At 48.4% G+C, this 22548-nt stretch overlaps 1 protein-coding gene across 1 annotated transcript in view; it reads right to left on the bottom strand.

The window, feature by feature from the left end:
* Positions 1-22548, bottom strand: part of LOC125427901 (structural maintenance of chromosomes protein 1A-like) — a 65461-nt gene that overhangs the window by 24387 nt on the left and 18526 nt on the right. Inside the window, 8 exon segments of the mRNA XM_048487468.1 lie at positions 693-809; positions 2403-2540; positions 6030-6176; positions 8213-8392; positions 10726-10911; positions 14523-14730; positions 17728-17810; positions 21037-21177. Of these exon segments, the coding sequence (XP_048343425.1) occupies positions 693-809; positions 2403-2540; positions 6030-6176; positions 8213-8392; positions 10726-10911; positions 14523-14730; positions 17728-17810; positions 21037-21177 (1200 nt within the window).

Here is a 22548-nt window from a genome sequence, read left to right on the forward strand (position 1 = left end):
TGGCTTGTTCTTATGTTCTTATGCCTGATCCTGTTGTGCCTTTCAGGAGAAGTTGGATATAGAAGGAAGCTCACCAACGGCCACTGATTTATTCCCACCGAAAAATTCCGGCCTTCCTCGGAACATAGTTTGAGAACTACCATGACAGACAATGAACCTCAAGAGAGGGCCACTTATTCCACTATGCCCGTGGTGGCGAACCTTTGGCACTCCAGATGTTATGGACTACAATTCCCATCAGCCCCTGCCAGCATGGTCAATTGGACCACTGCACTATGTGGGTGTAGTGATTCAGAGCAGCTGAATTCTAATCTGGAGAACGGGGTTTGATTCCTCACTTCTCCACCTGAGTGGCGGAGGCTTATCTAGTGAAACAGATGTGTTTCTGCACTCCGACGTTCCTGCTGGGTGACCTTGGGCTAGTCACAGTTCTTCGGGATTCTCTCAGCCCCACCTGCCTCGCCAGGTGTCTGTTGTGAAGAGGAAGGGAAAGGAGCTTGTCAGCCCCTTTGAGACTCTTTACAGCTGAGAAAAGCAGGGCATAAATGCCAACTCTTCTTCTTCCCAGAGTCTGCCGATGCTGCAGCTTACCCCTTGCGACAAGCTTCCCAGGCAACTTTTGGCCTTGCTCTACCCACCCTGCTCAATCATGCCCCCTTCTGGCCACACCCCTTGGCGTGGGTCCACCACACCTGGTTCATCTTCTCCTTCAGATCCTTCATCTCCCGCTCTCTCCCCTGGATGATGCGTTTGATGTCGTTGATGCGGGGCCCGAAGTTGGCCAGTTCGCTTTCCAGCTTGGACTTTTCCTGTCCGGAGAAAGCAGGGGATGAATGGGCGTTACAGGACATGGTGGACTGAGGTTGGAGGCTCCCCCTAAACAGACCAGCTATTCTAGTTGCTTTGGAGAAATGGGAGGACGGGGCTTCATTATTCAATCTTGGTGGGCAGGGAATAGATCACATTTCAGCTACCTATGAAAAATTACACACTTCTCAAAAATATTAATTTTTAAAAAAAAGGTTTACTAGGGTCTCCTCGACAGGCTAAGGCAGTGGTGGCGAACCTTTGGCACTCCAGATGTTATGGACTACAATTCCAATCAGCCCCTGCCAGCACGGCCAATTGACGATGCTGGCAGGGACTGATGGGAATTGTAGTCCATAACATCTGGAGTGCCAAAGGTTCGCCACCACGGGGCTAAGGGGACGATTCATTTGGAAAAGATACCCAATCTGCTGAATGGCTTACCTAAACACTCCAAAAGATTCACACGCCCCACAAACAAGAAACTAGCACTTCGATGCAAGTTTAGGAGATGGTAGGCCTTTTAGCCTAACCACACCCAAATGTTTAAACGAGGAGTTCGCAACCTCTCTGAGCCTGTGGGCACCTTTGGGATTCTGACACGAGGCGGTGGGCACGCTCACAAAATGGCTGCCACAGGAGCCAACTCTGAAAATATCAAGATGTCAGTTTGTAAGTTAACGGTAACTCTCCGATTTCAGGCACAAGCTCAGTTTAACAGGATGCCTTTCATTCTGCACAACTGCAAGCCCTGCTGGATAAAAGCCACCTAGCGCTAGCTTCCGACTTTCTAAGAGCTCTTGGTGGGCATTTGGAACAGGGGCGACGAGTTCCTGGGAGCCGTGTTGGGGATCCCTGGTTTAAACTACAGAAGGGCCTCATCTGGCCCCCTCCACTTTCTAAAACAGGGGTAGGGAACCTTTAACACTCAAAGAGCCATTTGGACCCGTTTTCCACGGGAAAAGAAAACACTTGGAGCCGCAAATAATTTTTGACATTTAAAATAAAGATAACACTGTATATATTGGGTTTTTTTACCTTTTACTCCACTCATTCTGAGAAGCGCATGGATGCGCTCACCCTGCTGCCTGCAGGGTGGGCAAGGATGGGGCCAGTGGCTCGGCCTTGCCGGCCGTCGGGAAAGCGCCCACCCCGCTCAAACAAGGCGGGCGAGAGGGGAAGCCCGCGGCGCTGCCCGCGGGCAATTGGTGCGCCCGCCCTGCTGCCTGCAGGGTGGGCAAGGATGAAGCCGGTGGCTCGGCTCGTGGAGCCACAGTGCAAGGGCAGAAGAGCCGCATGCGGCTCTCGAGCCGCAGGTTCCCTACCCCTGTTCTAAAAGCACTTGGTGGGCACCAGGGACAGCATTGGTGGGTGCATATGGTGCCCACAGGCACCATGTTTGGGACGCTGGGTTAAACCAAGGAAGGGCACTGTCTGGCTTCTGGCTTTATCCAAGTTGAAAATCAAGCAGCTTCTTCTGCGGCCTGTCTCCTACGAACTGTTGCTTTAGCCCACTGCTGGGAGAAGCATCTCCCAAACACACCAGCAATGCCCAAAGCTGCCCTGGAAGTCCAAAGGCCTGGCAAGCCACCCACCTGGAGGTTGAGAGCGAGGTGACGGGTCTTCGTTTGCTCCAAGTCGCTCTGGGAGTATTTCAGGCGCATCTGCAACCCGTGGGCCTGGGACTGGACCTGCCGCAGCTCCGCCTCCTTCCTCTTGGCTTTCATTTGCTCCTACAGAAGGGAGGCCAAGGGCCAAAGGAAAACAGGGCTTATTTCTTACCGGTTGCTGCACAGCCAGCTCTGAAACAAAGCAACTGCAGGGTGGGAAGAAAGCTTGGAAGGATAAAAGAGGAATGCCAGGTCCTAAATGTTAAATAATAAAAGTTATTAATAAAGGAATAAATGCAATTTTAATACTTTGTAACAGACCCTTCTCAAATGACTGACTACCTTACGGTGAGCTTCCACTGAAGATTGTTTTTCGGAAAAAGTGGAATACACACAGAGCCCGTTTTAGATGCTCAGACGGAGAGAAATGAGAAGTCTGTCTACTTGGATGACCTCCTTGTGCCGAATTGCAATTTTGTTGTGGACAATTGAGTTGTTCTTGTTTTCATGGTTCAAAAAGAGGAGGAAGCTAATATAATCAGACTACATAAGCTGGAAGAAGAAGAAGAGTTTGGATTTGTAGCCCCCCTTTCTCTCCCGTAAGGAGACTCAAAGGGGCTTACACACTCCTTTCCCTTCCCCCCTCACAACAAACACCCTGTGAGGTAGGTGAGGTTGAGAGAGCTCTGAAGAACTATGACTAGCCCAAGGTCTGGGTTCAGGGGTCTTATTGGCGTTTGTTGGAGTGCACAGGCTAATATGAATTCCCCAGATAAGCCTCCACAGCTCAAGCAGCCCAGTGGGGAATCAAACCTGGTTCCTCCAGATTAGAGTACATCTGCCCTTAACCACTATGTCATTGCTATTAACACCCCCAACCTCCACATTCTTAAAGGGTGCTTGGATGCTTGTATATTTAATCGTATGTCTAAATTGTATGTTATGAGTATGAGTAAGCATTGCATGTTTTGGTAACAGGTATTTGTTATGTGTTAGAATTAGGTAATAGTACACAGTCGTAGTCCGTTAGGTATAGTGATATGTGGATGTTTATAGGAATCACACTAGCACAATAAACACACTGTGCACTTTATATTGAGGCTTGTGTATCAGTGGGATATATCTTTGTGTTTTGTAGCCTTTAAAATAGTCAGATTAGGCCCTTTAAAAAGATACTATTTTGCAGACTGCATTAGGCTTGGAAACAAAAATAATGCCCCAGGATACTTTAAAACCGTCAACAAATCGGCCAGAGATGCGCAAGCCAGAACCCACTTCAAAAGGCGCAATGGGGAGCTTGGGACGTAAGAAACACGTCTGTTAGGGTTGGCAACCGGGGGCTGGGGTGCGGATCTTTCCCCAGAATTACAGTTCCCCTCAAGAAAACAGCTGCTTTGGAGAATGGAGTCTATTAGCATCTCCCCCATGCCCCACCCTCAAAATCTCCTTTTCCAACCTCAACAACACAAGCCTTTATTGGCATATAAAACAGGACAAAATTTTAAAACAAAACAAGGTTAAGAAATGCAGTTAAAACTACTAATTTCCAGTATAAAATTTGCAACAGTTTCACAAAAGAGCACATCAGAGCTGTTCAGGAGATTGGGTATCTTATAACACTCGTGCCACTGAGAACATTGCAAGAAAATGGAATTCATGTATTTCATGCGTATCTTATTGTATTTAGGGCATAGAAACAGAGAATGGTCAAGTGTTTCAACCGTAGTCATATCACATGAACAAACTCTTTTAGAACGTTCCATATTCTTAAATCTTCCCTCCAGCAGAGCTGATGGCAGCACATTACATCTTGCAGTAGCCAAGGCTCTCCTCTGGGTGGGATTAATCAGCAGACGAAGATATGCTGCCATAATTCCACGCTCGCATGGGATTAATAATGTAGTCGGAGAACAGGTTGTCTTGGCAGTACGAGTCAAATTATGAAAATCAAGATCCAAGAGCCTATTCTTAACTACCTTTGTGAGCATAAGGAGTGATTCCAAGGGGAAACCAATCGCTTCAACCTTTCTAAAGATCAAAGTATACCATTCTGAAATAAAGTGATCTGATAACAGAGAGGGAATATAGCTATTGGATCCCACTAGAAAATGTATATGCAGCCAATATTTTATGGCCCTTATCCATGCCAAGGTTTCTAGAGTTGTTTGGCCCATCTCAATGCACAACGCAGCATCAGGCACACATCTAGGGAGCCCCATTAGTTTCCGAAGGAATTTGGAATGTAATAAATTAAATGATTTATTTATTGCCGAAATCCAAATGGGGGAATCCTTTTCCAACCTAAAGCTGGCAAACCCTCCCCAGCCTGGTGGGTGAAGCTTAAGCAGAGTAAACACAGGTCATTCTATAACAGGGGTCTGCAACCCGTGGCTCTCCAGATGTTCATGGACTACAATTCCCATCAGCCCCTGCCAGCATGACCAATTGCAGACCCCTGTTCTAAAAAATCTGTCACCACTGCAAGCGTTTCATTATGGAAAAATGTGGTGGACAAGCGGCAGACAGACGCACTGCGTCTGCTGTCCCAGAGACCCCGTGAATAATGAGGCTTCATTCGGGAAGGCTGCTGTTTCAATAAAGCCAACAGCTATAACGAAGAGTACGAGAAGGAACAATATGAGTAATTTGGATGTGTTGTTCTCTTTGCAGAGACCCAATTCTGTAACTCCCGGACTGTGTTGAAATCTGCTGTACAGGGAAAATGCATTTCATAGTTTCCTGTTCAGAGGTAAGTGATTTATGACTTGAGGGCCATTTGTACACACGGATATGAATTGGTGGGGAGGAGGCGGTAGGAGTTAGTGGTTTAGGACCTGTGTTGGTTACACTTAACTGAAGGGGGGAATTAAGTCTTGTCAGCACTGCAAACAGAGATTTCCAAAGAAACACCAGCTGATTAGGATAGGGGTTTTTTTTTCTAAGTAACTGTACCAAACTTGAAGGCAGTGGAGTTAGTGACCAGTGCTCCCAATGTAAAGATATTGAAACATCTTGTAAACATGTACCTTCTCTGAACCAGCTTCTTGTATATACTTATTAATGTGATTCTTGGCTTAAAACCCTTCCTGATTTACTTCAATTTCCTTGTAAATAAATCATCTAAATCTTTGTTTGAACTCTACATGCCTCTGGTGCCAATTTAATGTTTCTCTAACTGACAGGAATAGATTACTGAGTGTCGACACAGAGCTAACCATCTTCCTGAATGCAAAGTGCCTTGTGGATAATCTATAATTCTCACCAAATCAGCAGTAGGAAATTTGAGCCAATGTGTACATGCGTGTGCGCATGTGCGCAATCATCTTGGGGAGGAAATTTAAAAAGAAAAACAAGGCCTCATCGACTTACAGAAAGTTCTGACCACAGAGTTCTTGTGATTCCTAGAGCTACCTGGAAGTAACCAAGATACTTCTAGGAATCAAAAGAAACTCTACGGTCAGAATTTCCTGTAAGCTGATGTCTTTCTTTTCTTTTTGATTTTTCTCTGTTCACCCCCCACAAAGCTCCTGCCAGTTGCCCAGCAATGCCTTTACACTAGAGGAAATCAGGGAGGAGGGAAGACATTCCCACAATGTACAGAGCAGTTCCAACCTTCAGCTCTTCCGTCAGCTTCTCCTTTTTCTCCTTTAGCTTGTCCACCGCTTTTTCGTCCCACCGTCTGGCCTTGGCTTTCAAATCGCTGGCTCCTCCAGAGATCACCCCTGACTTCTGGAAAAGAGTTCCATCCAGGGCAACGGTCTGCAGCAAAAAAGAAGGTGGCGGCAGGGGTGCTTGCAAATCATTCACGTCTTTGGCAGTCTGTCACACTGAGGAAGTGACATTCTGAAGACGGCCAGAGAGGCAGCTGCAGCTGGACAGTCTGACGCGCCCTGCCCGGGGAAGACACAGCCTTCTCTGCGTTAGTCAAAGGAAGCCTCTTCCACAATCCCATAATACTGCAGAATTCAGTATCCAGAAAAAAAATGGTACATGTGAGCTCTGAGCCTTTAATAAAGACTCAGAAAGAAAACCAGGGGCAGAGAAAGATTTCCAGATGGGGCACCAGTGGCTCTTTTAAGAGCTCTTTGCTACTTATTTAGCATAAACCCATTATGACCTAAAACATTTTAATGTTCCCTTCCCACCTGATCAGGGTCCATCAGCCAGCAAACATTTTAAAAACTGAAAACATGTGAGCCATTAAAATACAGTTAAAATGATAAAACAAGGCAATTAAAAAGACACAAGCAACAATAGAAGGAAGCATGTCAGTCACTATTGGGAGTGTACCAAAGGAAAAAAAAATTCTTCACCTGTGGGCCAAAGGCACCAATACAGGGGGGAGACAAGCAAAGCTCCCAGGGGAGGGAGTTCCAAAGTTTTGGTGCCATGACCAAAGAGGCCCTTCCTTCCTTGGGTCACCACCTGTCTAGCTTCAGAGGGCCTGAAAGCCGACCTGAGTGAATGGGTAGTTTCACGTTTACACAAAGAGTGACATAATTCCCATAGCAGACTCCCATATTATCTCTTGCACAGTGTTTATACATTCTTTAAAACCTGAAAAGGGCACGCAGTTTAGTGGACTTAAACTGGAGAGGCTTGGGTTCGAATCTTCGTAGCCATTAAGTTCCCTGGGACAAAGACTGTCTATCTGCCAAACTTATCTCATATATATTGTGAGGATAAAATGGGAGGAGGGGGTAAAATGTAATAAGAAAAAGGAGGGAAACAAACGAGATAAGCCAGAGATCCCCAACAAGGTGCCCGTGGGTGTCGAGACGCTTGACGGTAGATTCCTCAGCACCCGCTAAGTTTTTCAGAAAATGGGCGTGACCATAGTAAGGCAGGGATTTTTATTGGCTGCCTTCATTCAAACAAAACACTTTTCCATTGGAAAATCAGGAGAACTGGCTGCAATCATAGGAACGCCTGCTTGGGTATAATATATTTATATTTTTATGGGGACCCCACGACTAACAACAAATAGTAAGTTAGCTTTCAAGTTTCACAGAACTCTTCCTCATGTTTGAGTCTGAAAAAAAGGGAAGAATTGGGTGGAAGGAAGGAAGATGTACCTAGTAGACCATCTTTTGATATGTTGTAACCTCAAAACAGTGATTTGGGAAGTTCTGTGCACACTAATTAGATTAGCTCTGCTTGTGTGTTTTTGTGTTTGGGACAAATGCTCAGAGGCAAGGAGAGGGAGAAGAGTTGATCCTCCCTGTTGGTTTGCCTGCCTGCTAGCCAAGCAGAAGTCCACCTGGTGAGCTGCCGCCTGCTGCCCATGGGAAGGAGTGAGAGTCCTTCCCCACCCACCCCATTGGAAACACCTGCAGGGGGTGGGGTCTGGCAGCTACAACAGGAGTTCCACCAGCAGCCCAAGGCAGCTGACTTGGGCAGCGACCGAAGGGCACCACCCGTTCAGGGACTGTCTGGGGAGGTTCGATGGAGCAGACTCTATGCTAGTTCACTGTATTTTAGTTTTTGTAGTTGTGGGAACTGTGATTTGGCGGTTAGCTGATATAATTGGTTATTGTTTATAGTATATCATTGTGATGCATTATTATGCTGTTATTGATTTACTGTTGTTGCTGTTTATTATGCTGTTATTATTACGCTGTTGATTATGACTTATTGTTGTTGCTGTTTATTGTTTGTTCACTACTGTTGTTTGCCGCCCTGAGCTCTCCGGGGAAGGGCGGGATATAAATTAAATGTGAAATGAAATGAAATGAAACTACGGAAGTGGCATGCGACTCATATACATGCGAGAAAAGGGAAGCGATTCCTCCAACCTTGTGACGCTGGTGTCCGCCAAAGGCGATACGGCGGGCGTCCTCCACGTTGTCGCACACCAGCGCATTGCCGCAGGCATACTGCAGGGCTTTCTTGATGTGAGGGGGTTCGTAGCGGATCACGTCGATCACCAGCTTGGCCCCTTTCAACTCCCGCAGCTTCTCGTCCGTGGGCTTCACCTGAGAAAAGAGCGTCGGAAGAGATTCACTGGGCCGCCTCGAGGCTCGGAGGGAAATAGATCAGCGAACGCCCCTCGTGTCGTCCTGCACACTGGCTATTTATTGGACCATCTGCCAATCCCCTCCCTTCCCAGGGTTTGATCACTGGGGTGGAGTGCCAGACATCTTCTATTATTAATCAAATTATTTATTGAAGGCTACTACTGCTGCCGTAGTTTTATAGTTTTAAGGCTTTGTATTTTAACTGGGTTTACCAAATCGAATAAACAAACAAACAAACAAACAAGCAAACAAACAAACAAGCAAACAGGCATTGACCAGACTGCTGAAACGGAAGGGGAAGGATTTTCGTTCTTTCTCTTTTCGGGGACACAGCTGATGCCTTCATTTCAAAGCAACTGGTTGACACGTCAGTGCGAACATGCATGAAAACAGACAACTGCCCCTCCTGGACCCTGGAGCTAGCCCAGAACCTTGTTTCATATAGTACCCCATGAGTTCCTCTGGCGGTCAAACAACAAAGTATAGAGGTCAGAGTATAGAGGCCCTGAGGTTGCCTCCTGGCACTGGTATTCAGAGGTTGACTGCCCCTGAATGTGGAGGCTTCCTCTAATCAAAACTAGTAGCCACTTATCCTCCTTTAAGCTAACCCAGAGGTGTCCAACTCTGGCGCTTCAGATGTTCATGGACTACAATTCCCATCGGACCCTGCTGGCATGGCCAAATGGGTCTGAAGTGCCAGAGTTGGACATCCCTGGTATAACCCCTTTCAGCCATCTATGTCTGCTACTGGCAGTGAATTCCACAATTTAATCTCTTTAGGAAGAAGAAGAAGAGTTTGGATTTATATCCCCCCTTTCTCTCCTGTAGGAGACTCAAAGGGGCTTACAATCTCCTTGTCCTTTCCCCCTCACAACAAACACCCGGTGAGGTAGGTGGGGCCGAGAGAGCTCCGAGAAGCTGTGACTAGCCCAAGGTCACCCAGCTGGCGTGTGTGGGAGTGTACAGGCTAATCTGAATTCCCCAGCTAAGCCTCCACAGCTCAGGCGGCAGAGCTGGGAATCAAACCCGGTTCCTCCAGATTAGATACATGAGCTCTTAACCTCCTACGCCACTGCTGCTCCTTAGGAAGTAGCTAAGTGTACCTTACATATAAATGAGAACTCTGGGAGGGCTTCCTGTGGCCACTTCAAGGGCTCCAGGGAGTGGAGCAAGGGTGGCGAGAGAAAACAGCCTCTTCCCAAAAGCACAGGGGTCCCCAACACGGCGCCTGCGGCCACCAGCATCTTTCTTGCCAATCATGATGTGTTTCTAGAAAGCAGGGGAAGGCGGATCTAGTGTGGCTCTTACCCAGCAGGGGTTTTAGCTGGCCACTGGAGCTATGAACAGTGATGCGGATAAAAATATGATTGTTTCGGTGGCAGCTGTTGTCCCAGTATTTGTTCTGCTTTTCTCTCGTTCCACTTTACCAGGGGCATTTTTTAATCGCCCGTCTCCTCCCCTGCACTTGGGCATCTTCTGTGTACGTGGCGCCGCCTCCTGCGGCAGCCGTTTTATGGCCACACCCACGACCCTGTGTCAGAATTCCAAAGGAACCCACAGGTTCGTAAAAAGGTGGGGACCCAGGGGTGAGCACAATTAATTACCTTTCGACCCACACCCGACCCCATAACCATATTTTCATCCAACCCTTCCCTACAAGCAGGTCAGGAACTGACAATGGAAGAAGAAAGAAGAGGAGGAGGAGGAGGAGTTTGGATTTATACCTCACCTTCCTGTCCTGTAAGGAGACTCAAGGTGGCTTGTAAGTTCCTTTCGCTTCCTCTCCCCACAACAAACACCTTGTGAGGTAGGTGGGGGTGAGAGAGTTCTGACAGTGAACTGTGACTAGCCCAAGGTCACCCAGCAGGAACGTAGGAGTGTGGAAACACATCTAGTTCACCAGATAAGCCTCCGCCACTCAGATGGAGGAGTGGTTCTCCAGATTAGAATCCACCTGCTCTTAACCTCTACACCAGAGGTCTTCAAACTATGGCCCTCCAGATGTTCAGGAACTACGATTCCCATCAGCCTCTGCCAGCATGGCCAAGTAGCAGGGCTGATGGGAATTGTAGTTCCTGAACATCTGGAGGGCCATAGTTTGAAGACCCCTGCTCTACACCATGCTGGCACAAAAAGGATGCATCTCACATCTCTTTTTACAACAACCGCAATCAGCAGAGAAACAAGAATGTGTTTGAGCCCCCCCCCCCCACAAGCTGTTGTGCACGACCTGTGGTTCTACCCCAGTGCTCTCCAGTCCAAGCCGACGGCCCCACACCCAACGGTCTCACCTCCAAGTAGTCAAGCGGCAGAAAGGTCTCGGGCTCCCCTCGCTGCTCTTTGATGTACTGAATGCAGTCCCGGCCCGTCTTCTCCGAGTCCACAATGATGGCATCCATGTTCTTGCCCAGTACCTTGGTGACAGCGATCTGGTATTTCTTCTGCGTGGGCTGGCAGAGGTCGATGAGACGCCCGTACTGTGGAAAGCAAGGGAGGGGATGAGGCAAGGACGGCCCTGTAGGGCAAGAGGAACTCCCTGCCACTGAGTGGATTCTGATTTGGTTGACACAAAACACTCAGAGCCAATTTAAAAAAATATCTTTCATTTATTGAGAGGTCAATATTCCTCAACTATTAAAAACGGCATTTGTAAATAGAACATATAGCCAGCTGATAAAAAAAATCAATGCTATCTAAGGTAACGGCCAGAGGCGTACCGTGGGTAAATGGTGCCCAGAGGCAAATTGTCTCTGAGACGCCCCCAGGCTCTGCCTCCCCACTGCTACCTGTAGGCTCCCCTTAAAAGCCCAAAGCTTTTAACGATTTCAGACCAAAAAAAGAAGGGAAAGAATGACTAACAGGCACCTTCTAGACCACAGGAAATAATTGCTTGAATGTCTTACAGAGGCATACCACGGGTAAATGGCGCTCGGAGACAAATTGTCTCCAGGACACCCCCAGGCTCTGCCCCCCACCCACGCCTCTGCCCCCCCGGCTCTGCCCCGACTGCCCTCGACCCTGCCCATGTCACTATGGACATGGGCAAGGTCTAGGATGCCCAACTCCCCCTGCCGGCTGGGGCTTGGGGAGCAGGAAGGAGTGGAACTTCCTGCTTCCCAAGCCCCACCCCCGGCCTCAGTGCTTATGAAAGCAGGTCTCTGAGGTCGGGGACTGCAGTCTCTTCTGGCCTGCCCAGAAGGGAGGTCAAAAGAGACTGCAGGCTGCCGGCTGGGAGTCCAGCCGGCAGGGGGGGAAGGAAGGGAGGGGGGAGTCCATGGCGACATGGGGGGGTTGAGCGCACTTCCTGCTGCCTCATGTCCTTCGAGCGCCCTGACCCCGCCCATGTCGGTGACACATGGACGGGGTCGAGGCGTGCGAAAATGACGAGGCAGCAGGACTTCCTGGTCACGTGGGGGGGGGGTTGATTTTGCGCCCCCCCATGTGACCAGAAGAGTGACACCTGGGGATAAGGGGTACCCCTTGTCCCCTAGGTAAATACGGCATTGGTCACGGCTGACTAAAAATTAATAGCCTAAAAATAATTAGCTATGGTAGTGTTGGCTTTATTCCTTAAGAAACCAGCAAAAGCAAACTAATGTAACTGAAGCTTAAGTTTGTTACCATACACACTAAACCAGGGTCAGCCAACCTATGGCACTCCAGATGTTCATGGACTACAATTCCCATCAGCCCCTGCCAGCACGGCCACATGAATATCTGGAGTGCCATAATAACGAGCCAGCTGGATCAGACCAGAGTCCATCTAGTCCAGCACTCTGCTACTTGCAGTAGCCCGCCAGATGCCTTTGGGAGCTCACAGGCAGGATGTGAAAGCAATGGCCTTCTGCTGCTGCTGCTCCCGAGCACCTGGTCTGTTAAGGCATTTGCAATCTCAGACCAAGGATCAAGATTGGTAGCCATAGATCGACTTCTCCTCCATAAATCTGTCCAAGCCCCTTTTAAAGCTATCCAGGTGAGTGGCCATCACCACCTCCTGTGGCAGCATATTCCAAACACCAATCACACGTTGCGTGAAGAAGTGTTTCCTTTTATTAGTCCTTATTCTTCCCCCCAGCATTTTCAATGAATGCCCCCTGGTTCTAGTATTGTGAGAAAGAGAGAAAAATTTCTCTCTGCCAACATTTTCTACCATATGCATAATTTTGTAGACTTCAATCATATCCCCCCTCAGATGTCTCCCCTCCAAACGAAAGAGTCCCAAACACTGCAGCCTCTCCTCATAAGGAAGGTGCTCCAGTCCCTCAATCATCCTCGTTCCCCTTCTCTGCACTTTTTCTATCTCTTCGATATCCTTTTTGAGATGTGGTGACCAGAACTGAACACAGTACTCCAAGTGCAGTCGCACCATGGCTTTATATAAGGGCATGACAATCTTTGCAGTTTTATTATCAGTTCCTTTCCTAATGATCCCCAGCATAGAGTTTGCCTTTTTCACAGCTGCCATGCATTGAGTTGACATTCCCATGGAACTATCAACTAACACGCCCAAATCCCTTTCCTGGTCTGTGACTGATAGCACTGACCCCTGTAGCGTGTATGTGAAGTTTGGATTTTTTGCTCCTATGTGCATCACTTTACATTTTGCTACATTGAACTGCATTTGCCATTTCTTAGCCCACTCACCTAATTTATCAAGGTCCGCTTGGAGCTCTTCGCAATCCTTTGCAGTTCTCACCACCTTACATAATTTGGTATCATCCACAAACTTGGCCACCACGCTACCCACCCCTACTTCCAGGTCATTTATGAATAGGTTAAAGAGCACTGGTCCCAAAACGGATCCTTGGGGGACACCACTCCTTACATCTCTCCATTGCAAGAATTTCCCATTTACCCTTTGCTTCCTGTTTCTCAACCAGTTTTTAATCCATAGGAGGACTTCCCCTCTTATTCCTTCATTGCTGAGTTTTCTCAACAGTCTCTGGTGAGGAACTTTGTCAAAAGCCTTTTGGAAATCCAAGTAGACAATGTCCTCTGGTTCCCCCTTATCCACATGCCTGTTTTCACCCTCAAAGAACTCTAGTAAGTTTGTAAGACAGGACTTGCCTCTGCAAAAGCCATGTTGACTCTTCCTCAGCAGGTCTTGCTTTTCTACACGTTTTCTAATTTTATCTTTAATGTTGGCCACCCCTGCCCCCAGCGTATCCAACTTGCCTTCCACGCTGGGGCTTTCTCCTGGAAGTCTGACCCTGTCTTCTCCATCGGGTCCCAGAGCTCCTAGCTTGTCTCTCACTTGTGCAAACAGACTTTGGTGGTCAGTGGGCAGTTAGAAGTGGGTGCTGAGAAGCCCTGCACCGCTGCCAGGGACAAGTACAGTCACTCCCCACCCCACCAGAGACCCCTGGAACAGACTAGGCCAGGGGTCCCCAATGCGGTCCCCGTGGGTGCCACGGGACCCACCGGCACCTTTTCTGGTGCCTGCCACATGTTTTTAAGAAGAGTTTGGATTTATACCTCACCTTTCTCTCCTGTAAGGAGACTCAAAGTGGCTTACAAGTTCCTTTCCCTTCCTCTCCCAACAACAGACACCTTGGGAGGCAGGTGGGGCTGAGAGAGTTCGGAGAGAACTGTGACTAGCCCAAGGTCACCCAGCAGGAATGTAGGAGTGCGTAAACACATCTGGTTCCCCCCATCACTCAGGTAGAGGAGTAGGGAATCAAGCTTGGTTCTCCAGATTAGAATCCACCTGCTCTTAACCACTACACCACACTGGACCAAGATACTAATTTAGTGGAAGGCAGCTAAGTACGGGTGGGAGAGAGAAGGCCCATTGCTCAGAGGCAGAGCATCTGCTTGGCTTGCAGAAGGTCCCAAGTTTCATTCCAGGCATCTCCAATTAAAAGGACCGTGCAGGGGAGTGGGAGGGGGAAGACCCTGGAGAGCTATCCCCAGTCTGAGCGGATAACAGTGACTCTGATGGACGGACAGTCTGATGCGGTATAAGATGATGTTATGTGTTCCCATCGCCATGGGAACAGTGCCACAATTACCTCCCACAGAACTGCTTCTCAGGAACACTCCCACAGCATGCCCGGGGCACTTTCGCCACAGTCCCAACCTCACGTACCACGGAGCCAGGGTAGAGGCGCTTGATGCTCTCCATGATCTCCGCCTTGCGCTGCTGCCTGCTGTTCTCCTGCCGGTCGATGCGGGCGTCGCCCAGCTGCTCCATCACTTGGTTCAGCTCCTTGTTGATCTCATCGATGCGGCGCTTGGCCATCTCCACCTCCTCGGTCAGCTCCCCCTCCAGCTTCTTCTGCTCTTCCAACGACTGCCTGGAGAGAAGGGGAGAAAAAGACTCTGGGACTCAACACCGGAGACACACATTTGGGGCGCCTGAGGAACTCCTGTGATGGCTCTTGGCGCGCTAGTCCTCAAACTGTGGATCAGAGAGCTCTCCCAGACAGAAGCACCAATTTGTTTGCTTTTTTGTTTCACAGAGGGGAACCTGTTATCAGTACCCACTGGACCCTGAGAACCAGCGTGGCATCGTGGTTCAGAGCAGGTGGATTCTAATCTGGAGAACTGGGTTTGATTCCCCACTCCTCCACCTGAGTGGCAGATGGTTTCCGCACTCCTTCATTCCTGCTGGGGGATCTTGGGATAGTAAATATATATATATATATATATATATATATATATATATATAGTGAACTAGAGACAGTATCTTGTTTCACTATATATATAGTGAACTAGAGACAGTATCTTGTTTTTTAAAAAGGAAAAGAACCTGTCTGGCTCTAGTGCGAACTATACAAATCTATTTTAATGAAAATAATTTAAACATTTGTATACCGGAACCACAACTCTTAATCAACAACAAAAACATACATACATACAACAACAACAACCACAACAACAAAACAGTGAACAATACATACACAGAAGAAGAAGAAGAAGAAGAAGAAGAAGAAGAAGAAGAAGAAGAAGAAGAAGAAGAAGAAGAAGAAGAAGAAGAAAAGGAAGAAGAGGAGGAGGAGGAGGAGGAGTTTGGATTTATATCCCCCCTTTCTCTCCTGTAGGAGACTCAAAGGGGCTGACAATCTCCTTGCCCTTCCCCCCTCACAACAAACACCCTGTGAGGTAGGTGGGGCTGAGAGAACTCAGGAGAACTGTGACTAGCCCAAGGTCACCCAGCTGGCGTGTGTGGGAGTATACAGGCTAATCTGAATTCCTCAGATAAGCCTCCACAACTCAAGCGGCAGAGCTGGGAATCAAACCCGGTTCCTCCAGATCAGAGTGCACCTGCTCTTAGCCACTGCTTTTAGCCACTGCGCCACTGCTGCTCCTAGAGGATCCCAGCTGAAATAATATCAAGTCTCTGTAATGGAGCATGTCTGATGCTTTTAAAAAACTCAACTTCTGTTGATAGGTTTCATGTATATATAGATGAGCAGAATTCTGAGAGTCAGTGTGGTGTAGTGGTTAAGAGCAGGTGGATTCTAATCTGGAGAACTGGGTTTGATTCCCCACTCCTCCAATTGAGTGGCAGAGGCTTATCTGGTGAACCAGTTGTGTTTCCACACTCCTACACTCCTGCTGGGTGACCTTGGGATAGTCACAGTTCTCCCAGAACTCTCTCGCCCCCACCTACCTCACAAGGTGTTTGTTGTGGGGGGAGGAAGGGAAAGGAGCTTGTAAGCCACCTTGAGTCTCCTTACAGGACAGAAGGGGGGGGGGCAAATAAATCCAAACTCCTCTTCTTCTTCTTCTTGGTGGAGAGCACTGGACATCCCTTGGCATCCCGTGAGATAATTCTATGGTGGAAAAGATTCCTTGAAGACTTTAGTGTCCAGCCCAGGGGTCCCGAACTTGGTGCCAACGGGCACCATGGGATCTGCCAACATCTTTTCGGGGGTTTTTAGGAAGCAAGTGGGGTCAGATGGGGCTTTTGCCCTGCAAGGCTTCCAACTGTCTTTTGGAGATTTGACTGACTGCACAGATTTCTATTTAACATTGCTTTGCTCCCACCACAGTACAAGGATCTGCTGTGTGACTGAAGTAAAGCTGTGGCAATCATTTTGTGGCTGGCTCCACCTCCTGCGGCAGCCATTTTATAACTGCACCCGTGATGCCACGTCAGAATCCCAGAGGCGCCGGAAGGCTCAGAAAGGTTGGGGACCCCTGGCTCTAGTCCCTCCTCTTCCCATCATGCACCTCAGGCGTGCCAGTGATGTCACATGACTTCCTGTCAGGCATTTTTTTTAAATTTAGTATACCGCCCTATCCCTGAAGGGCTCAGAGTGGTGTACAGATAAAACATCAGCTAAAAACATACATATAATTAAAACAGTCATATCTTAAAACATCGCCCGCGCCCTTACGAAACCCTCCTAATGCGAAATAATGGGTCCTGATGGTATTAGGGCCCATGGGGGTAAAGAGGAGGGGACAGGGGCACCCTCAGCGGCCGGTCTCTCCAAAGGCCCGGTGGAACAACTCAGTCTTACAGGCCCTGCAGAAATCCCCAAGGTCCAGCAGGGCCTGGACAGCTGGAGGGAGAGTGTTCCACCAGGCCGGCACCAGAGCCATGAAGGCCCTGACCCGAGTGCAGGCCAGCCGCATCATTGAGGGGCCGGGGACCTCCAGTAAATTGGGCTCTGCTGAGCGCAGAGGTCAAGTTGGGACATATGGGATAATATGGTCCCGAAGGTACGAGGGTCCCAGGCCGCGCAAGGCCTTAAAGGTCAACACCCACACCTTGAAGATGATTCGGAATTCAACCGGGAGCCAGTGCAGGCGGTGCAGCACAGGTTGAATATGCTCTCGAAAGGCACCCCGTGAGCAAATGAGCCGCCGCATGTTGGACCAGTTTTAATTTCCAGATCAAACGCAAGGGAAGGCCCGCTCAGTGGGTATAAAGATCATCCTGGATATGAATGAAGACCGGGATCCCTACTGGGCGGGTGCGTGCCGTCAAGTCGCAGGCATCATATGGGTTTTCAAGGCAAGAGATGTTTGGAGGCTGTTTGCCACTGCCTTCCAATGCATGGGCTGAGTGAGTTCAGAGAGAACTGTGGCTGACCCAAGGCTACCAAGCAGGCTCCATATGAAGCAGTGGGGGTCTCGATCCTGGTTCTACAGGTTAGAGTCCACCACGCTTAACTGCTACACCATGCTGGCTCTCAGGGTCCCTACTAGGACACCCCAAACCTGGGCACAACTTCCACAGCTCCTTCACATGTTGCTCAGGGCAATAACCCACCCAACCCCCAAGTATGGCATTACGAGTCCTGTGTGCCGCCAGCCCCACCTGGCCTCCAGACACTTACTTGCTAGTGGCAATATATTCCTCCAGCTTCTCGATCCGCTTCTGGTTTTCCTCGATCTCTCGCAGCTTCTGTTTTATCTTGGCCTGCAAAATAGTACGTATAACTGATTGAATCAACACCAAGCGTGAAGCTTTGACTCCCTTTCGGGACAGTCACCACGTCTAAGTTGGGCGGACAGGCCGGGGACCACAAGAAGAACTGTGCTGCAATCGGTTTTTATTTATGTATTTCAAACATATTTATGCCACCTTTCCACCCAATCGGGGTTCATAAGTCAGTTGTCATGCCCCTAGAGACACTCTGATTATTTTCTTTATTTAAGTCTCAGTTGCACCATTACAGAGAATGGGCTTAATTGTTTTGGTACAGTATTCTGTAGGCGGGAACATTAGTTAGGGAACCTGTGGAAGGGAACCTGTCCCTTTCAGAAGCCCTCCAGAGGCAAGAGCACTGTAGCATTTTTAGTAGTTAGCAGTTCCTGTTTTACAGTCTGTTTTAGTTCAGGTGTCTGGAGAAGGCTGGAGACAGCACTATCTCAGACGTACAAGGTGTTAGAGATCCATAGAACGTAGAGTTAGCAAGTTCCAACAGAATTGCAAAGAAACAGAGTCCAGTTAGAGGACACCGGGAGACCTCAGAAGCTGCAAAGCTTTCCTTAGAAGCAGGAAAGGAAAAGTTGGTGTCTGCAAGTTCTTCATACCATCCCCAGTCCTTTCCAGCATCACTTTATTTAGTTAGACTTCATGGGAGGAGTCAGAGTCCTAAACTTGCAGTACTATTAAATCTTTTTTTAACTGTTGCTTATTTGTCTGTGGGTCTTACACTCTGCTCTGACCAAGTGCAAGGCACCTGAATTTAGTTTGCTTGGGGAACAGAACAGCAGTGAACATAAGAAACATTTAAACATGTAAAAATACAGCTAAAATTATTAAGAAGAAGAAGAGGAGGAGGAGTTTGGATTTATATCCCCCCTTTCTCTCCTGCAGGAGACTCAAAGGGGCTGACAATCTCCTTGCCCTTCCCCCCTCACAACAAACACCCTGTGAGGTAGGTGGGGCTGAGAGAACTCCAAGAAGCTGTGACTAGCCCAAGGTCACCCAGCTGGCGTGTGTGGGAGTGTACAGGCTAATCTGAATTCCCCAGATAAGCCTCCACAGCTCAGGCGGCAGAGCTGGGAATCAAACCCGGTTCCTCCAGATTAGATACACGAGCTCTTAACCTCCTACGCCACTGCTGCTCCCTTTAAACTAAACTAAATTAAACTAAAAACGCGTAAACAAACAACACCAGAAAGAGAGCCAATATCACTTATCCCAGGCAAAACAATAACAGTTTCCCAGGCACAGCCAAAAAAGTCTTCACTGACTGGAAAAAGACACCAACAGAGGGAAACAGATGGATCTATCTGGGGAGAGAGTTCCAAAGTTTTGGTGCCACAACAGGGAAGGATCTTTCTCCGGTAGCTTCAAATGGCAGGGGTGACCGAAGCAGGTTTCCGAAGGTGGCCAGTGTACAGATAGGTTTATATGGGAGGAGGTGGTCTGTAAGGTATGTTGTTCCCAGACCGTACAGGGCTTTAAAGGTCAACCCCGGCACCTTGAATTGAGCCCGGAAGCAAGCTGGAAGCCAGTAAAGAGGGAATAAGACTGCAGCAATAAAGTCCCTACAATTTAATGGCTTGTTCTTCAGTTTGTGGGTGCACCGAAGGCACCCAAAGAAGTCTTTTGGAGGAAAACAGAAAGCAACAGGGGAGAAAATACAGATCGGTATAGAGATCTAGGCAGGTATCTTTAGATTCCACTCAGTCACATCTAAAGCAACCTTCCCCTGGGGAGAGAGGTTCTTCTTTGGGGGCATGGAAGACGGCAAAGTTGGGCGAGCACAACGCGAAGATATGAAGCTACAATAAATGGATTCTGCACGATACAGCTGAGGAGTCACGCGCTTTTTCTCAAAGCACAAGACATTCAACTGGACATCAAACTCTGCTAAAATCTAACCAGGCCAGACGCACTGATTTCTCAACTGCCTTAATAATATTGGCCTATTTTGGAGGGGGTGGGGGAGAGAAGAGCCTCACGGCCAACTGGAATCTTGCTCCATTCTAGCCTTTTAGTTGCCTCTGAAATGCTCAAAATGAATATAGATGCAAATGCGCTGTTTCTGTTATGGCTGTCATGAGCTCAGAATCAGCCAACCAGGAGTCCTCTGATGAGGAGCACTGGCAAGACGACCTGACCTCGCTTGGACCCTTGATTGCCTCCTAGTAGACCTGTTGGACTGTGGTTCTTTGGACTCTCAAGAGAGTCTTACTCTTGCTTCTTGCTTCTGTGCCTGCTAATAGCTAGAACCTCTTGCTTCTGTGCCTGCTAATAGCTGGAACCTGACTCTCTGGAAGCCTGGTAGGCCAGGACAGTGGCTCTCTGCTTGCCCCCCTCCCTTCCTCCTTTTTAAAGGGGGGAATACAAGCTAGATGAGAGGGAGGACAGTCCCCTGAACCAAGGAGGTATGTGAGGGAACCTTGAACAATCCTTCAGAACTGGTTGTGGTGGGTTTTTCGGGCTGTGTGGCCGTGGTCTGGTAGATCTTGTTCCTAACGTTTCGCCTGCATCTGTGGCTGGCATCAGAAATTTAAGAAAAACTGCCAAAGAGGCCACTGGATGAGCCACTGACTAAGAAATACTGTCACTTCCTCAGACGGGCACATCTCTCACTCTTGTGGACACAAAAACAGATAAGCACCCAGAAGCCCAAGAGGCGGCTGAATGAGATGCCCAGGAGTTGGGAGCAGGAATTCAGCACCCTGGACAGCTCCTCATACATTCAGACATGTTATGTAAATCTATTATATAATTTTTATCGCACACTTCCTCCAAGAAGTGAAGGGCAGCGCATCAGAGTTTCCTTTCCCGTTTCATCCTCACAACATCCCTATGAGATGGGTGACGATGAGAACAGCTGACTGGCTGAAGGTCACCCAGTGAGCTACAGGACAGAATGGGACTTTGAACCCAGGTAGTGCCCACTTGTGATATGCTACCCTAACCACTACACAACACTGTCTCTCTCTTTCAAACTTTGTAACTTTGTGGGTGACAGAATCCAGCTGATCCAGATGCCGAATGCGGACTTCTTGGAAGCAGAAGAATGTGGACTTCTTGGAAGCAGGAGAAGCAGAAGAGCAGACAGGAGGAGCACACACAGACTTCTAGATGGGAACAGCAGGCTAAAGTGCCAGTGTTGGGAAATACATTGGGAGGGTCTGCTGCAAAGGGAGATGTCAGCAAAAAAGGCCAAGGAAACACTCACCTCCGTTTCTACTTTCTTTCTCTCCTCCAGATCCAGTCGGTCCTGATCTGCTTTCTGATCTCGATTGAACTTCTCCAACTCCTGGGCCAAGGTGGCGGCTCTCTTGCTGGCCTCTTCCTTCAAACGGTGGTATTTCTTCACCTGTTTGGGGAGTATAAATAGGTGGCATTCACTTCACCATAGGGCAAATTCAGAGGAAGATGCCATTGGCAGCATGTCATTGGGGGGGGGGGGGCTGGAAGTGATGTCACTCTTCTCTAGGACTTGCTGGAAACTCTGTGGTAAAACCACAGAGTTTCTGGCAAGTCCTAGAGAGGACTGACAGCACTTAACGTGGTCGATGTCATGCCATTACTGATGAAATCCCTCTGCCTCCCCCACCCCCACCCCACAGCAGTGGCGTTGGTGTCTTTTTCCAGTCAGTGAAGACTATTTTGGTTTTGCCTGGGAAACTGTTATTGTTTTGCCTGGGACAAGTGTTATTGGCTCTCTTTCTGGTGTTGTTTGTTTACGCGTTTTTAGTTTAATTTAGTTTAGTTTAAAGGGAGCAGCAGTGGCGTAGGAGGTTAAGAGCTCGTGTATCTAATCTGGAGGAACCGGGTTTGATTCCCAGCTCTGCCGCCTGAGCTGTGGAGGCTTATCTGGGGAATTCAGATTAGCCTGTACACTCCCACACACGCCAGCTGGGTGACCTTGGGCTAGTCACAGCTTCTTGGAGTTCTCTCAGCCCCACCTACCTCACAGGGTGTTTGTTGTGAGGGGGGAAGGGCAAGGAGATTGTCAGCCCCCTTGAGTCTCCTACAGGAGAGAAAGGGGGGATATAAATCCAAACTCTTCTTCTTCTTCTTCTTCCTCTGGCTACAGAACTGGCAGCAGGAAAGTGGAGCCCATGGCAGGGCGTAGCCCACCATTAGCCCTTTCTCACCCTTCAGAGTTCCAAATCCAGGTGCAAAGAAGCACCTGCTTGGGAGACACCAGACCCCACCCCACTCCTTCAGAGGAACAGAAGCAGCAGCCGCCATTTAAAAAAAAATCTAGTTCAAGCTGCAGTGTGGAGCACAATTTGCTGGGTGGGACCTTTATTAAACTGCTCGAGCACGAGCATTGATAGCACATGGAATGCCGATGCTCTGCACACCAAGGGCACACATGCAGCACGCCAACGACAAAACGTCAGGGAGTGGCGTTATGCGTAACAGTGGCTCTTCAATGTTTCAGGCAGCAGCTCTCTTTAACCGGATGTCTTTTGACATGAATGTTTTCTTGCATATATACTATATGCTTTATATACTTTAGTATATAAAGTATATACTATATACTTTATATACTTATACTATATATATTTTAGGCTGCAGCGTTTGGGACTCTTTAGTTTGGAGAGGAGACAGCTGGGGGGGGGATATGATTGAAGTCTATAAAATTATGCATGGGGTAGAAAATGTTGACAGAGAGAAATTTTTCTCTCTTTCTCACAATACTAGAACCAGGGGGCATTCATTGAAAATGCTGGGG

This window comes from Sphaerodactylus townsendi, linkage group LG03 (genome assembly GCF_021028975.2).
Source record: "Sphaerodactylus townsendi isolate TG3544 linkage group LG03, MPM_Stown_v2.3, whole genome shotgun sequence".
NCBI lineage: Eukaryota > Metazoa > Chordata > Lepidosauria > Squamata > Sphaerodactylidae > Sphaerodactylus > Sphaerodactylus townsendi.